The sequence below is a fragment of the Prionailurus bengalensis genome, chromosome E4, assembly GCF_016509475.1.
Source record: "Prionailurus bengalensis isolate Pbe53 chromosome E4, Fcat_Pben_1.1_paternal_pri, whole genome shotgun sequence".
NCBI lineage: Eukaryota > Metazoa > Chordata > Mammalia > Carnivora > Felidae > Prionailurus > Prionailurus bengalensis.
This window is the reverse complement of record NC_057360.1, coordinates 17,607,062-17,625,192: the sequence shown is the minus strand read 5'-3', so window position 1 is coordinate 17,625,192 and position 18,131 is coordinate 17,607,062. Positions and strand designations below refer to the sequence as shown.

Here is an 18,131-nt window from a genome sequence, read left to right as displayed (position 1 = left end):
CTAGTTATGAGAGAGTTCATTTGTGTGTTTACCTCAGCCTGTTGTTCTCATCTAATCAACTAATACACAAGCTGACTCACAATTCTCATCACTCCCAAACACCATTTTCCCCCCAGACTCATTACGTTTGCATGACCATGGCCCTTTGCCTAAAATATCCTCTATCTTTTCTCTTGAGAAATTTCAACTTTTTCATGTTCCATTTGTGGTCTTATGTTTGAAGCCTTGCTAAATCTCTCCCTGGTAGAGGATCACTTCCTTCTTGCTTCCTTATATGCCCCTCTGAACTCTATATTTCTTATAATAATATAGTAATTTTCTATTTAAACCTCCATTTACCCTCCCAGTCTGTAATCTCAATATCAGACATCACGTCTTCCTCATCTTCAGAACCCAGTACATAGTAGAATACCTGGCATGTAATATCTACCCTAATGATAGATGAATAAAATGGCATGAAATTAATAAACTTCATACTGAAGCCACTATCATGGCATGATAGTGCTGTGATAATGGCCATTTATTCTTTCTGTGGAAGCATTTTGGAGAGAGTTACCTTATCACCTCAGAGATTAGAGAAAGCTTTTTCCAGAAGCTTCTGTCAAAGCCAAGTTCTAAAGACTGAGTTAGCTTCAGGAAGTTGTGCAAAGGCCCTTAAATGCCACAGATTTGAACTTCAGGTAGAGTTGCTTTTGAGGTCACCAAGTCATCTAATGCCAAATCCAATAACCCATTATTACTTAAACAATCCTTTCATCTCCTCATGGTTTTTTGGCAGTTTTGGCTACCTTCTTTTTCTTAAACTCTTACCCAGAACTAGAAGCAACTTTTCCTTAAAAACACCCACTTACAAGATGCATACTGTGTGCCGGATACTTCTGTATGTATCTCATTTGATGACAACTCTATTAGTTCCCTTCCCTTCCCTTCATTTTTTTATTTTACAGTTTTATTTTACAGTTTTATTTTACAGTTTTATTTTACAGATGAGATCAGTTTTATTTTACAGATGAGAAGACTGCGATTTAGAGAGGTTAAGTAATTTGTCCATGATGACATAGTTTGGAAGTGTTAGACCACTGAGCTTAAGTGTTTCTGACGCCAGTGACTGTTTTTTCCACTTTGCCACTCTGGCTGTCTATCTGTATAGCATATTTTTACCCACATGTTTAAGTTAATTTGATTTTAAGGATACGGATTGTCTTACTTCGGTCCATTTCATCCCGAAGACCAATTAATAATATGTGCAGAATATAGAAGTGAGCTCTGTGGACTTGCTTTTTCTGTAAGGGAAACCTAGGACTTCTCTTAGGTGATCAAGAGGCTTGGAATTGAATATAAAATATGGCTTGTCACTTTAACAAGAATGAAATCCCAAGTTGGAAGTAGGGTTGTTTGTTACCTGAAACTCAGACAAGATAAAGAGAGAGTAGAATCGCCAGATAGAAAACTTATGATTCTTTTACATCTTGAGAAAGCCCCGAAGGTGTGCTTGATCTACCATACAGTTGAAGTTCACGGTAATGATGCTAGTTTATCTGGAAAGATTTCACTTCTGATCATGGTAGTTGCTTCAGAGACTCAGAACAGGGGAATGAGATACTTATCCCTTATTCTCTTGTACTATTTGAATTTTTATCACATATGTATATTGCCAGTTCAAGTAAACCAATAAGTATTAGAAAGAAAGGTGTCACAGTGACCCCTGAGGAATGGTATGTTATTGTCCCCATTTTTTAATCCAGCAGCTTGCTAAACTCTCTCAATAATTTTAATTATCCATTTCCTACATTCTTGAGATATTGTATGTACTTAATAATATGATCCACAAGTAATGAAAGTTTAATCTCTACTTTCCCAATTTTATACCTAATTTGTATTCATTTTGCTTTATTATTTTGCCAGGATCTCTAGTATAATGTTGAATGGAAGTGATGATAACTGGCATCTTCGTCTTGTTACTCGCTAAAGGGAAAACTTTTGAGTATGTCACAATTATGTATAATCTCTGCTGTAAATTTTTGTAGAAACCTTATAAGGAAGTTTCTTTCACCTTTCAGCTTGTGGACAATTCTTATCATAAATGAAATTGGAGTATATTATTGCTTTCTTTTGTACCTATTGAGGATGATGTAATAATTGTTTAAATATTGTCGTGATAGATAATTTAATTTTTTTTTCTAATTTTAGTTCAGTCTTGCCTCATTGGAATAAGCCTATATTGGTATATATTTATGTTAAAATTTCATTTGGGACTTGTTCATCTATTTTCACAAATAACATAGGCCTATAATCTTCCTGTCTTGCATTGTTCTTGTCACATTTTATTTTATTTGTTTTGAGAGAGAGTGTGTACGTGCACAAGTTGGGGAGGGGCAGAGAGAGAGAGGGAGAGGGAAAGAATCCCAAGCAGGTGGCAAGCTGTCAACACGGAGCCTGATGTGGGGCTCTAACTCACAAACCGTGAGATCATGACCCGAGCCCAAACCAGGAGGTGGACACTTAACCAACTGAGCCACTGAGGTGCCCCTGTTCTTGTCATATTTTGATTTCCTAATTATATTTTCATGAAACAAGTCAAGGAGTCGTCTTTTCTGTGGACAAATATGTGTCATATTGCAAGAACTCTGTTCTGGAATATTTGGCTGAACTTCAGATAAAATCATGTAAGCCTGAGGTCAAAAAATATTTTGACACTTGACTTTTTCTTTTTTTATGCCTGTAGGATGATACATGTTTTCTATTTCTTCTTGCTCAGTTTTGGTCAGCTTTTTTTATAAGAATTTTTCTACTTGGTTTAAATATTCAAATTTGTTAACATAAAATTTTTTATTTCCACTTTTTTCCTACAAAATTATTTAGTCTCATTCTGAGAGGAGAAATCAGTTTTACATAATGCTTAAGAGTTGAGGAAAAATATGAAAAGGGCTATATTCTGATTTTGTTTAATAGGTATCTTTCTTCTAGTTAAAAGTTTATCAGAGTGAATACCAAGGTTTACACATAAAACCATTCTTATTGTATGAAAGTCCATGAACATAGTATTTCTGTCCATCTATTTAGGTGTTCTTTGATATTTTTCAACATTGTTTTATAATTTTCAGTGTGTAGGTCTTATGCGTATTTTAGCCTTTAAGTGGTTCATGTATTTGATGTCATTACAAATGGTATTTTTAAAAAATCCATTTACTAATTATTCATTGCTAATTTATAGAAATACTGTATATTGGTGTTTATATAATGACATCATATCTGACAACCCTGCTAGATTGGTTTATTAGTTTTAGCAGCTTTTTGGAAGATTTAATATTTTCTGCATAATCATGTCATTTACAAATAAAGATAACTTCTTCATTTCTCATTTGTGTGCTTTTTCTTTCTTCTTCCTGACTATTACATGGTGTAGGACCTCTAAAACAGTGTTGAATAGGAGTGATGAAAGCAAGCATGGCTCCCTTTGCCTACAGCCTGAAAGAGAAAGAGTTCAGCATTTCACCATTAAATATGATGTTAGCTAAAAGTTCTTCATAGGAATTCCTTATCACCTTAAGGGAATTCCTTTTTGTTCTTTGTTTGCTGAGAGTTTTATTACGAATAGGTATTAAATTCTGTCCAATGCATTTTCTGTCAGTTATGACTACATGATTTTTCTGTACTATTTAAAATGGTGGATTACATTCATTGATTTTATTTTTATATATTAAGCCAATCAGAATATCTGAATAAATCCCACTTGGATATGATGCATTATTCTTTTTGTATATGGCAAAATTCTGTTTACTGGTATTTTTTTTTAATGTAATGCCCTTTTTTTTTTTTTTTTTTAAGAATGTTTATTTATTTTGAGAGAGAGAGTGAGAATGACCTGGGTAGGGGCAGAGAGAGAGGAAGAGAGAGAATCCCAACAAGGCTCAGCACTATCAGCACAGAGCCTGATGCGGTGCTCAATCCCACAAACCGTGAGATCATGACCTGAGCTGAAATCAAGAGTGGGATGCTCAACCAAGTGAGCTACCCAGACACCCCTGTTTACTGGTATTTTGTTAAGGGTTTTTGTATCTATTTACTGGTATTTTGTTAAGGGTTTTGTATCTATTTATGAAGGCAATTGCAATTTATGAAGGCAATTGGCAATTTTTTCTCTGACTTTGACTTACAAACTAAGTTTGGAAGGGTTCCTTTTTCCTCTGTATTCTGACTTCTTCTTTCTTCTGTCATATTTGAGAATTTGCAGATTTCATAGAATTTATACATTACAGTGCCTGTGAGTTTTCTTGGCATAAAGTTGTTTGTGTTTATTCTCTATCCTTTTAATAACTGTAGGAAGCTAGTGATATCCCCTCATTCATTTCTGATATTGTTAACTTACATATTCTTTATCTTTTTTGTAGAAGGTTATCAATTTTATTTCATGCACTAGCTTTTGTTTTTAATAATTTTAACTATTTTTATCTTATTGATTCTGCTTTTTATTATCATCATGTTTATGTTTATATAATTTGCTTTTTTTTCTAGCTTCTTAAGCTGCATGTTATTATATCATTGATGTTAAACCTTTCTGCTTTATTCTTATAAGCATTTAGAGATAAAGTTTTCTATCTAAGTGCTGTTGTGGCTGCGTTATACAAATTTTGATATGTTGTGTTCTTATTTCCTTATGAGTTCTTATTTGAGCCCTGGGTTATTTAAGGGTGTGTTTTTAAATTTCCAAATATTTAGAGATTGTTTTAGATGTCTTCTTTCTATTGTTTTATACTTCTGTTCAGTCAGAGAACATAATTGCATAATTTCAGTCTTTTAAGTTTATTGAGCTGTGTTTAATGGTCTGGCATATTGTCTGTCTTGGTGAATAGTTCACATGCACTTGAAAAGAACATATAGAGGCTCCTCGGTGGCTCAGTCAGTTAAGCATCTGACTCTTAATTTCGGCTCAAGTGTCATGATCTCACGGTTTGTGGGATTGAGCCCCGTGTCAGGCTCTTGGCTGACAGTGCGGACCTGTTTAGGATTCTTTCTTTCCCCTTCCCCACTTGCATGCGCTCTTGCTCTCTCTCTTAAAATAAATATTGAAGAAAGAAAAGAATGTATCGTTTTTGCCGTTTAAGTAAGATTTATGTAAATATTAATTTGCTCAATTTGTTTTTGGTAGTATGATTCAAATCTTTTTTGTCTTTGATTTTCTGTCTGCTTATTCTTTGAATTATTAACAGAAGAGTATTGAAGTCTCCAAACCCAAGTGTGGACTTATCTGTTCCATTCAATTCTGTCAGTTTTGCTTTGTGTATTTTGAAGCTCAATTTTAGATATATATGCATTTAGGTTTTTAAAAATTGATTGACTCTTATTTAAATATAAAATGTCCCCTTTTATCCCTGGTCATATTCTTTGTCCTGACGTCTACTTTTTCTGATATTAGTAGAGCCATTCTGTCATTCTTATGTTAATATTTGTGTGAGATATTTTTTTCTCCTTTTACTTTGTATCTTTAAAAATTTTTTTTGTTTAATATTTATTTATTTTTGAGAGAGAGAGAGGCAGAGAGAGAAGGAGACACAGGATCCGAATCCAAAGCAGGCTCTAGGCTCTGAGCTGTCCGCACAGAGCCTGACGTGGGGCTTGAACCCACGATCCATGAGGTCACGGACCTGAGCCAAAGTCAGATGCTTAATCAACTGAGCCACCCAGGCACCCATGTTTTTTTTTGTTTGGTTGGTTGGTTTTTTGAATGTGTGTTTTATGGACAGCACAGAACTGGTCTGGTTCTTTTATCAAGTCTTAACAGTCTCTGCCTTTTCATAGCAGTACAGTATTTAGACCATTTACATTTACTTATCACTATGGTTGGATATTTGTCTACCATCTTGCTATTTGTTTTCTATTTATTCTGTGTGTTCTATCCCCATGTCCCTCATTTCTGTTCTTTTTGTAATTCATTTTGTTCCCTTTACTAGTTTATTAGCTATACTAATTCTATACTTTTCTAATGGTTTCTCTAAGGTTTATAATATTCATATTTAACTTGCCACAGTCTTTCTTCAGATTATACCACTTTATGCATTATGAACAGTATACTTCTGTTTTCCTATTTTATCCTGTGTACTTTTGCTGTCATATGTTACTTCTGTTTATAATAACCGTAATGCATTGTTATTATTTTTGCTTTAAACAGGCAGTTATCTGTTAAGAAACTTAAACAACAAGAGAGCAAATATCTTTGATCATTACCCATATATTGGTCATTTACAGCACTCTTCATCTGAATTTTCATGTGGTATAAGAACTTTAACAATTTCTTACAGTGCAGATCTGCTGCTATCTCAGCTTTAGTTCTTTGAAAATAATCTTTTACTTCTGCATAATCTTTCTAGGTTGACAGTTTTCTTCCTCATTACCTTAAAGATGCTGTCTTATTGGCTTGCATTGCTTCTGATGACAAATTGGTGGTCTTGTTCTTCAGTATGTAATGTCTTTTTTTCCTCTGGCAGTTTTCAAGATTTTCTTTCTTACACATTTTTAGCAATTTATGATTTGCCTTGATGTGGTGGTATTTGTGGTTATTTTATATAAAATTTTCAGTTTTGGAAAATTTTTAGCCTTCTATCTTTATATACTTTTTTCTGCCCCTACTCTATTCAGAATTACAATTACTGTTACACATATATTAGATTGCATATTGTCCTGTTGGTCGCACAAATGCTCTTTTTTTTTTTTTAACCTTCCCAGTCTTTTCCCCTTATTCTTCAATTTGGATTTTCTTTTTCCCTGTGTCAAACTTCTTGGTGTTTTATTCTCCACTGTTTCATCCATTGTTATGTCTATCCAGTGAATTTTTTATTTGAGATACTGTACTTTTCAGGTGGAGAATTCCATTTGGGTTTTATAATTATGTCTTCCATTTCTCTTAAGTTCACTGTTTCTTTAAATACTTGAGTATGGTTATATCTGCTTTATAAATCCTCATTTGCTGCTTCCATTGTCTTTATCATTTCTGGATCTGTTTCTATTCATTGATTCCCCTCCCCTGGTTATAGGTCATGCTTTTGGTCTTTTCAGTGCTCAACATTATGAATGCTGGATTTTGTTGAATTTTTTTCAGAGTATTAAAACTTGGGCGTGTCTGGCTGGTTCAGTCAATAGAATGTGCAACTCTTGATCATGGAGTTGTGAGTTCGAGCCCTACACTGGGTATAGAGATTACTTTAAAATAAAAAAAAATTTAAATCAATTATATATTTAAAAAATAATATGAATGTATGTTTCAATGGAAGGTTGTTTTTGGAGATAGACATGATTTTTGGACACTTGTTTTTAAATTTTATTAAGGTGACTCTAAAGTGCCAATCAGCAAACATTTTCTTAAAGAACCGCATTGCAAATATTTTAGGCTTTACAGACCATATGGTCTTGGTTGCAGTTCCTCAACTCTGCTACTGTAGCACAGGAACAGCCAGAGATAATATAAAATCAAATTATCATGACTGTGTTCCATTAAAACTGAAAAACAAAATATAGCCCATGGGCTGGTTTGGCCTGTAAGCTATAGATTGCCTGTCCCTGGTCTAGAGAAGCATTTACTTTAAGGCTAATCTAACCCTACTAACAAGGAATGACCCATCTGGGGACTTTACTGAGTGCCCTAAATGTTCAGTGAGGTCTCTTCACTCTGGCTCCTCAAAACTCAATCATCTCTTGACTCTGCGTGAAGTCTGGCATTTGATAGTGTTCTAGATTCTCAGTAGTTGTGCTTTCCCTGTTGTTATTTTCCTGGCCTTGTGTAGTTTTACCCTATTCATATGTGGTTTGTTATAACAACTTACAGTCAAGGGGACCCCTATGCAGATTCCTGGAGCTCTACTTTTATGTACTTTCTCCTCTGTGGTAGTTTGTCCTACAAATTCCAGCTGCCGTACAAATACTCCGAACTTTATCTGTTTCCTCAATTTAATAAATCTACTGTGGTCTGCTTAGATTCCTCTGGGCTCTTATATGGATTCCTCTTGCCATGTAGCTCAGAACTTGCCTCCAAGCAGAAAGCCAGGGCAATTCTAGCACTCTCCTCATTGGTTTCCCTTCTCATAAAGGATGATAGTCCTGTACTGCCTGTTATCCAGTGCTGTCTTACAGATTTTGTTCAGCTTTCTGGTTCCTTACAGGAAGACGGCAAATCCATTCCATTTACTCTGTCACTGCCAGAAATGGAAATTGTTGTTTTTTTTTTAACATTCTTTCTATAGTAAAATTATTTCTCATTTAAAATCAGTTATGTCCATCTCTAAGAATAAATCCTTCAATAGCAAACTAAGTGAATAACTTATTTCTCATCCTGCTCATATTAGCTATAATGGCACTTTTCTAGGCAAGCTAGTAAAGACAAAACTGTTCCAGTGGATGCTAGTTTTGTTTCGGGATAAATAAGTTTACGCTGACTTTAAGCAAGTTGGTGTATGTTTGTGTATGTGTCTTCTGTTTTCATAAAAGACTTACTGCTAATTTTCCCATTGTCTTTTTTAATCACTGTACAGTTAAGAAGATAGGTATATTATTAGCTTAACCTTAAAGAGAATTTTGCAGCAAAACTGCCAGTTTTTAAGAAAGAGGGAAAAAAGGGGCGCCTGGGTGACGCAGTCGGTTAAGCGTCCGACTTCAGCCAGGTCACGATCTTGCGGTCCGTGAGTTCGAGCCCCGCGTGGGGCTCTGGGCTGATGGCTCAGAGCCTGGAGCCTGTTTCCGATTCTGTGTCTCCCTCTCTCTCTGCCCTTCCCCCGTTCATGCTCTGTCTCTCTCTGTCCCAAAAATAAATAAACGTTGAAAAAAAAATTTAAAAAAAAAAGAAAGAGGGAAAAAATAATGAGAATTACTGGTTGGCATTTTATTTTATTTTTTAAAATAAAATCCCAATTATTATTTTTATTATTTTTATTTGTTTATTTTTATTTTAGAGGGAAAGAGAATGTGTGAGGCGGGGAGAGAGGCAGGAACAGATGAGAGAGAGAGAGAGAGAGAGACAGACAAAGAGAGCAAGCGGGGAGGGGGGTGGGGGGACAGAGAGAAAGAGAGAGAGAGAGAATCCCCAAGCAGGCTTCCCACTGTTGGTGAAGAGCCTGATATGGGCCCGAACTCACACACCGTGAGATCATGACCTGAGCCAAAACCTAGAGTCAGACACTTAACCAACTGAGCCACCCAGGCGCCCTGAAAGATTGAATCTTAAGCAGGCTCCATGCTCAGTGTGGATCCCATAACCCTGGGATCATGACCTGAGCCAAATTAAGAGTCCAATGCTCAATGGACTTGCAACTGAGCCACCTAGGTGCCCCACTGGCTGGCATTTTAATTTTATTTAGCAAGTAAAAGCAACCCATTGAGCCAGAACTTACATACATTAGGGCTCTAGCAGACTTCAGCTATAGCTAAGAATTACCAGTTACTCAAAATGCACACAAGAATCGCTCAAAACTACAGTAATAATCTTGTACTTATCGCTTTGATACCTCTATGCTGAAGTAAAATACCTGGTTTTCTTTTTCTGTTGCATGCAAAAGTTACTTTATCTTAAGCTAATATCTGGCTGTCTGAAAAAGTTTAATCCTAAATCCCTTTAAAAGTTCCTGGTCTTCGGAGGGAGGGGCATCCTGAGATGTAAAGCTGTTTTTCTTTCATTGTTTGTTAATTTGAATAGTTTTCAGTGTTTCTAGGAGGTCTTAGGACACCCTTTCACCTATATGTTAGTCCCAAAGGCAGTTCCAACTGGGCACCTATGTTGGCTTATTTGTAAATGAGATGTTTATCTGTTTCCACAGGAAAACATGTTAGAGTTAACCCTCAGGTAGCATTTAATATGGCAACATCTATTAATGCCATGATAGTCCTGAGGTTACAATCAACATTGTTTATTCATTTCCGATAGTTATTAGATAACTTCTTTCTTCGGTTAACTGTAGTAAGTGTATAGACTTCAAACTCCTCTTATGTGATGATCTGACTAGATTATATTCTCTTACTTATGTTAAGCTCAGTTTTTCAAACTGAATGATAACATACCATGCTTTTCCAAGCTTTTCTTCCACCAAAAATTAGAAGTTTGAATTATATAATTTATAATGTCTATAACTGGTAGAAGTACCTCTCTCCCCAACCCCCGCCCTTCCCCCAGAGTGAGTCCTTATCTCCCCAGGTTTCTCTGCCTTCACCCTTTGTGTTAAAGGTGACTAGGGGCACCTGAGTGGCTCAGTTGGTTGTGCGTCTGACTTGATCTCAGCTCTGGTCTTGATCTCAGGGTTGTGACTTCAAGCCCAACATTGGGCACCACACTGGGTATGTAGCCTACATACATACATACATACATATAAATATATAAATACATAAATACATAAATGTGTATGTATGTGTGTGTGTGTATATATATATATATATGTATATATATATATATATATATATATCAGAGGTGACTAGAACCAAAATGGCAGAAAGAGAGGAGAGCTTTGGGCTATAAATTTTCCATCATCCTGACATTGTGTGTTCCCATAGCAGAGGGAGCAGTTCTTGGTGACTGCAACATCAAATGAATGGGTGACAGTTGCTTTCTTAGAGACTGGAGTTTTTTTTCCTCAAGCAGAGATTAGATTGATCAGTGCTATTTGTAGCTTCATTTCTGGAAGGTGCTCACAGAACAAGCATTTCTGGGTCCATTGGTGGCAGTTGTGATATCACATAGCTTGTTTAAAATTCTTGCTAGAAAGAAACCTGCACGATCCCACACAGTGCTTCTTTTGTTTTCTGAGGTAGGCATAGAAATTCTGCCTCTTGACCAGCACAGAGAGAGTTCTTATATTAACTAAGGACACCCCAAACTCATTCCAACCACTTTCTTAATTCCAGTCACTAAAAGAGTAAATAAATCCCAAATCCCAAATGTTTCTTCTGCCCTGTCACCCTACCCCCATATGGAAGTATTAATTCTATACTCATTGAGTCCCGGAAGTAACCCATAATTCCCCAAAGTAAATACTGAAACTAACTTAATAGTGAATACTATATTACTTGTGTTAAACTATTTTTAAAAATACATGTGCTGATTTAGGGGGAAAACCTCAGCTAGGAAAATATCAGTATAGGGGAGGAAAAAGTTTAACCCACTTAGATAGGGCCCCTGGCTAGGTCTAAAAACTAGACAAGAGAGATTAACAGGAGAAAACCATACAAATTAATCTAATAGAAGTTTTACATGATGTGGAAGGCTTCATAAGGAAATGAAAACCCAAAGAAACAGACCTGGGTATTTTATGCTAGGTGTGGTAAAGAGTAGGTAGTGGTGAGAGATGTGGATAGGTTAAGGAGTATGAGGTAATTGTTGAAAATTGGGAGAAACTTGGCAAGTCCTGTTTGTTCATATTCCCTTTGGGTCTCCCTTTGTCTTTGGAGATAAGGATGCTTCTTTACTCTGGGTATAGGGAGGGCCTCTCGCATGAGGGTTTTATGACTTGTTTCAGGAAAGAGGAGTGAAGTGAGTGGGAGACCAAAGAGACTTTCCTGCTTCTGCTGTTTTCTCAAACTCTTTCAGCTTAAAATATTCAGATATGACAAGGTGCCATATTTTGGGGTTGTGTGCCCTGAACCCTATCATCAGCATTTCCCATGCTAAACCCCAGAGAAAACATGTCTTTATCACTTCCTCATACAGCTATGACTGTTGATGGCTGTTCCATCCAAGGAATATTCTGATCCCCAAAATTTTGGGCGTAGTGGAAGAATTTATTTTCTCTTACACCAGTAGCAACAAGACAAGCATTTTTCAAGAGTAGCTTTACCTGGAATCAAAGCAAAAGTTAAAAAAATAGAAATGTGTAAGTTTATAGAGCACAGATTTCATCTGTCAAAGAAACTAAAGTTTAACTCCTATTGGCTAAAGTAACGTTCCCAGCATACAAATCAATTTCTTTCTTCTCTTTGTCACTTTGTCATGAAGCCTGTAGGATATCTGGCAGAGCCTGTCTTTCATTGAGGTTTGACCACTTTATTTGTTTCTCATAGATACTATTTGGACTTGGTCTTTCCATTAGCCATGTGGCCTCTGTGTCAGTTTTGAGTCTGTTTACCTCCTTTTAGCAGCCTACTCTGAAAAGCAAAAAGACTTCTATACACTTCTGAGTTCTAGAGCCCTACTAAACTCTCTGTTTCCAGTAGGAGGCATGTCCCAACTCTTCTTACTTAATGAGATTCTCTCTAGTAAACTCAGTCTTGTCCATTCCTTTTCCTACTCTTCCTACCTTCAGAGAAATGTTTTTTCTCTCCTAAGACTTACGATATAAAAAAATACATTACCACATAAATTCTACTAAAGTAATCACCCAAGTTATTAAAAATGCATTTACTGGGGCACCTGGGTGGCTCAGTTGGTTAAGCATCTGACTCTTGGTTTCGGCTCAGGTCATGACTTCACAGTTCGTGAGTTCAAGCCCCACATTGGGCTCTGTGCTGATGGCTCAGAGCCTGCTTGGGATTCTAGCTCCTTCTCTCTTCTGCCCCTCCCCCACTTGTTCTCTCTCTCTCAAAATAAATAAAATTTAAAAAAAATTTTAAAAAAAGCATCTACTGAATGATTGAAGAATTAAAAGGGAAGATGGCCTTTCTTGTGACAGATGAATATTCACCTTTTTTTGCTGTTTTCCTGATATGAAATAACCCTCCATAGAAATTTCTGCCAGAGATGTTGACCAGCATTTACATCAATTACTGGTATTCTATGTGAAAGGAGAGTTTTCCATGGAAAGGATTATGCACTTTGTTTTTCTCAAATTATTATCATTTTTTGTTGTATTTCAGTCTTTGTTTCTCTTGGCCTCTCTTCCAGTGCAATCTATTTTTCTCTTTGTTTTCTTTACATTTGAAAGTTTCCTACTCTGCTTCCAATTTTATTTTTTCATTCAAACTTAATCCTTAAAAGATGGGATTTTGTGTTTAAAATTCATAGTTAAAACATGTTAAAGTTGGTTATTCACTTCAGATTCTTTTGGTGTCTTAGGGGGAAGTGAAGAAAGAAAGATGAAGAGGAAATTACTCTCTTGTACTGCCCTCCAGGAAATCCTTCTCTGTACTCTAAAAGTTCTTCTTCTTTTCTAGGAGTCCAATGTGCTGATTGCTGCTAACAGTCAGGGTACAATTAAGGTAAGCTACCTTATACATCTTTATTTCAAACTCAGATCCATTCTTAGACTAACAGACTATAGCTATAACGCAGAAATATGGAGTTGTACTAAGCCTTATAGACCATTCCAAGTCATGGGTCTGGCTTTGTTTGAAATGGCTTTGGTTGAAAGGCAAAGGAATAGGAATAGGCAAAGCAACTATGGAAAAGACTTGTTAGGGGCGCCTGGGTGGTTCAGTCAGTTAAGCGGTCGACTTTGGCTCGGGTCATGGTCTCACGGTTTGTGAGTTCGGGCCCTGCGTCAGGCTCTGTGCTGACAGCTCAGAGCCTGGAGCCTGCTTTGGATTCTGTGTCTCCCTCTCTCTGCCTCTGCCCTGCTCGCACTCTGTCTCTGTCTCTCAAAAAGTGAATAAACGTTAAAAATATATATATTAAAAAAAAGAAAAAAAGACTTGTTAGAGGTTATATGAATTCTGAATGGATTGATAGCTGGTCACAGTGAAAAACAGATGAACACTATTAAATATTCACTGTGGGCCATGCACCGTTGTTTCTATTATGCAGGTACAGCTATAAGTCCAAGATACAGCAAGGGACGCTGAGACTTTCACCAGGTTTAAAAATCTGGTCACATTTTAGTCTTCTCTTCCTCATGTTTGTCTTCCTTTTCTTTCCTGACAAGTAGGGTTATCCTCAGTCGCGAAGGGAAGAAAAGGTATTTCAGTGTTCCACTGAAAAGTGATCATGTGATCATTTCATTAGTGTAATTTGGAAATTTAAATGTCTCTTGGCACACAGTCTCAGTCACAAAGGTATACATAGCTTTCCACATGCTTTTCTTTGTAGTTAGGAGCTCAAGGAAGCAATGTTCTCTGATTATACTATTTGATACTTGGCATGCGGGCAATCCTGAGCTAAACAGTGAACTTGTTAAACAAAACACCAGTTTGGAAGAGGGTTTTCGTACATGGGTTTGATTAGCACTAATTCTATGGCTGCCAGTGCTTTCTACATATTCTCTGCTGATCTAGAAATCTCAGGAAGTGATCTTTTAAAAATAACAGGTATAGGTTTCTTCTGCCACTTAGCCTTCATTCTGCCGTGGCTTCCTCCCTCTCCTCCTGAGTGCAGAATGACCTGGCCACCAAGAGAGCCAATCCAAGCCTCACACATTGTCCTGTGGAGGTGAACTGAGCAGACTCAGAACTGCACTGTTAGCTGCGCAGTCTAATTTGCGTGGTGCACTCCTTAAACAGCTAGTTTCTCTATTTGGAAAGCCTCACCAGAGAGCCATGGACAACTTAAATGAAAGCCAGGGTTTTGAACTGATCAGTGTTATGTTCTGGAATCTCAAACAAGATGGTAAAAGGTCTTGGAATCTCTGTTTTAAGTGGTTCTCCGTAGTCTCTCAGTTGCTCCTTATGTTACTCTCACGGCAAGGCATGGATTGAAAAAGCTGCACCTTAGTCTTCAACCAGTTTGGCCTTTGAGGCAATTGTGATTGCTAACGTATCTGCAGAAAGCTCAAAGCTACACATGTACTTAGAGAATCTCGGTGACAAATCTCAGATTTTGTTCAAGAGCATTAACCTCTTGTTAAATAGCCTGCTTGCCAAATATAAAGACAAAAAGCATCATGGAAACAGGTGTAATTTAAGCCTTGGCACAGCAGGAAGGGAGAGTTATTCCTTTAATTCTTTGCCACCTAGAACTGCATTCTCCATCTAACGTAATCTTTTTGACCGTGGCTTATAATTGCCCCTTCTTAGACATTTCTTCAACTGTTTTTAAAACTGATCATTGCTGCTGCTGCTGCTTATTATTTTCAGTTTTAGCAGTATCACAGCTTTCTTGTATGATAAGATAGGACTTGAATAACTAACACAATATCTTGACATCACTGATTGACTGGAAAATGAATGAAGCAATGGGAAAAGGCAAGATTTTAGGTTCTGTATACCTTGATCACTATAAGCTGTGAGTCAGTAGAAGAGAGAAATAGATGAAAATCCATAGAAGCGGTATTTAAAAGTTTCTTAAGAATGTGGAAAGATACCAACATAAATTTCAAAAACATTACATCCATGCTGTGCAGGAGCAAGTTCATTTATCTGTATGTTTTATGTAGTTCACTTGGAAGGCTCCCTAGTTGACTGCAGATGTGGCTAATCTGAAAGAGTTCCTGTTGAACTGAAAGGAAGAAAGGATCAATGTCTCATCCCTTCACATTCCTTAGCATTTTTAGCAGTTGGGAAAAGTTGTCTTGATTTGGTTCTCCATTTATAATACAGTAAAGATTCTTTATACTGTTAACGTATTTTAAAATTATTTTATCAAACTGGTCTTTTTTTCCTCCAATTAGGTGCTGGAGTTGGTATGAAGGGTTTACTCAAGTTAAATTGTATTTGATCCTGCTGAAATACATCTGCAGCTGACAATGAAAGAAGACAGAAACTGCCATGTGATGTCTCTCCCCAAAGTCATCATGGGTTTTGGATTTGTTTTGAATATTTTTTCTTTTCCTAATTTTTTCTCCTTCATGCCATTTGGGACATTGGGAATACCCAGTGAACTCTCCACCATCAATGTAACTCTATGGACTTTGCTGCTGTTGGTGGTGTGGTTATCTAATTTTTGTGATAGGGAAACAAATTCTTTTGAATAAAAATAAATAACAAAAAATAATAAAAGTTTATTGAGCCACAGTTGAGCTGGGAAAGTCTTTGTCAAAGACGGGAAGAGATCATCTTTTCAAGTAACACACATGAAGTATAGAATAATGTACCAGTGAATAATTTGTAAGGTCCATATTTCTCAGCCTTTCAGGAATTCTGCATATCAACATAAATGGAAAGTATATGGATTCTTTCCAGTGAATTTAATGTGTGTAGTAGGTGGGAAGATTAATAACTTTACCTTATGAATTCCTTTCCTTGTTCTCTGACCGGATTTATATCATCAGCAAGTACCATACTTCAGTCTCTCTAGATCTGGCCAAGAATCTAAATTTTGACCGGTTGAGACTACATTCAGATAGAAAGGGAATGGGGCATCTGGCAGGCTCAGTCAGTAGAGCATGTGACTCTTGATCTCGGGGTCTTGAGTTTGAGTTCCACACTGGGTGCAGAGATTACTTAAGTAAATAAATTAATTAAAAAAAAAACAGAAAGGGGGTGTCCGTCTATGGCAGCTACTTCTGTCTTTGCCTTTGAAATGTTACCTATACATACCATCAGCCCTAAATGCAGAAAAACCAACTTAATTGTAAAATCATAGCTATCAGATAGTCATAGTCTTAGGTGTTAGTACCATCCTTGACTGAGCAGTGACTTTGAGCAGGGGGTCAACAAACTTACTGTAAAGGGGGCCAGGTAGGAAATATTTTAGGCTTTGCAGATCACGTCGTCTCCATCATAATCGCGCAGCTCTGCCATTGTAGCAGGAAAGCAGCCACAGACCTAGCAGGGAAAGAATTTGAAGCCCTATTACCCAAATTTCCAAACCATAGAATATCTGAGACCATCTAGTTAATTTCATGCTGTTTTCAATTTGTAAAAAGGAAGAAGTTAGTAGTTTGAATAGCAGGTCAGGCAAAAGTAATGTGAAGTTTTCTGTTTGAGCTACTTTAAAAGTGTGAACAATTTTTAGAAAAAGATATAAACAGAATTCATACCCCACACAAAGTTTATAAAAATAGACACTTGGAGAAGCTTCATATGAATAAATATATGAATGATAAGGGTAATCAGAGTATCTCACTGTATCTTTGTACTCAAAATTGTTGGGTCCACATTTCATTATTTTGAATCCTTCCGGTCAAATGCATTGTGGAAGGTAGAACTTTTTGAATTTTAGAAAAGTCAATAGTCTACCTATACTATATATTACATGACACTATCCAACAAAGTCTGGAGCAATACTCTATTATCAAACACATTAATATTTCTGTAGCAAAATGTATGAATGTTCACATTATATGAGATTAATTGACACTAAAAATAGTCTTATGTCTATTCAGTACAGTTTCTACCACCAAATAAGTTTGCCTCAAACTTAGGTGAAAATTTTCAGTTTTCAGAACTTCAAGACAATTATATCTTACTAATTTGGGGGAATTAAGCACCTGATAAGCTTTTGGACTCAATTTTGAGAGCAAAGGTCACTATCATTGAAAAATTAACACCTGTCAACCAGAACAATGTTAGGCAACCTTTCTAAGATTAATGAATGATCTTTTGCAAAGATGTAGAAAGAATATTCAAAAGTAGATTCTTCACTTAAAGATATGTCCAGAAAATCAGATTGGGAAGCAAAGAATTAATGCCCCTTTGAATGCATTTAAATAAAAGATTACGGTTTTTAATTTGGTCTGACTTTTTATGTTTTATTTCAAGCTGTCAACATTGTAAGGTCATGTTAATTTCCATATGTTTGGAAGGATGCAATAAGTTACCTTTATTAGTTATCAAGGGACTGAATTTTTAAATAAATTATTATTTTTAAAAGGCAGTGCTTTATTTAAATTTGTGTTTTAACTTTTTTTTGTTAGTAGGGAGAAACCATTTTTAAATTTGAGTTAGACTAACTTTAATGTCAACGTCAAACTATAGCACTATTTCTTGGAAAAATAACATAATAAAAGCTTTTTTTAACACCAAAAGAACTTCTAACTCAAGAGAAATATGGGTCTTCATGTTTCAATCTATATTTCAGTGGATTTGTAGGGGTTTCTCAGACATAGTTCATTTTATTTTCAGGCACACAACTCATACTTAAGAAACATTAAAGATTGAAGAACGTTGTAAAATTCTTGTAAACAATTGAGCTACTAGGCACCAAAAAATTTCTGGTACTGAGCCATGACTTCAGCAAGATGAGCACAGCTGGACCATTAAGCAAGGAAGAGATGAGCCTTAGGAGGAGTCTGCAGAGCTGTAGAAGAAACCAGTAGGTATGTGGAGCCTTCTAGGGCATGGTTAGGAATTTG

At 36.3% G+C, this 18,131-nt stretch overlaps 1 protein-coding gene across 3 annotated transcripts in view; it reads left to right on the top strand.

The window, feature by feature from the left end:
• Positions 1-17,507, top strand: part of COP1 (COP1 E3 ubiquitin ligase) — a 259,690-nt gene extending 242,183 nt beyond the window's left edge. For all 3 annotated transcript variants that reach the window (XM_043568157.1, XM_043568158.1, XM_043568156.1), the window contains 2 exons: positions 13,120-13,164; positions 15,507-17,507. In XM_043568157.1, the coding sequence (XP_043424092.1) occupies positions 13,120-13,164; positions 15,507-15,524 (63 nt within the window). In that variant the 3' untranslated portion in view covers positions 15,525-17,507. The remainder of the gene's footprint in view (positions 1-13,119; positions 13,165-15,506) is intronic.
• Positions 17,508-18,131: the final 624 nt, after the last annotated feature.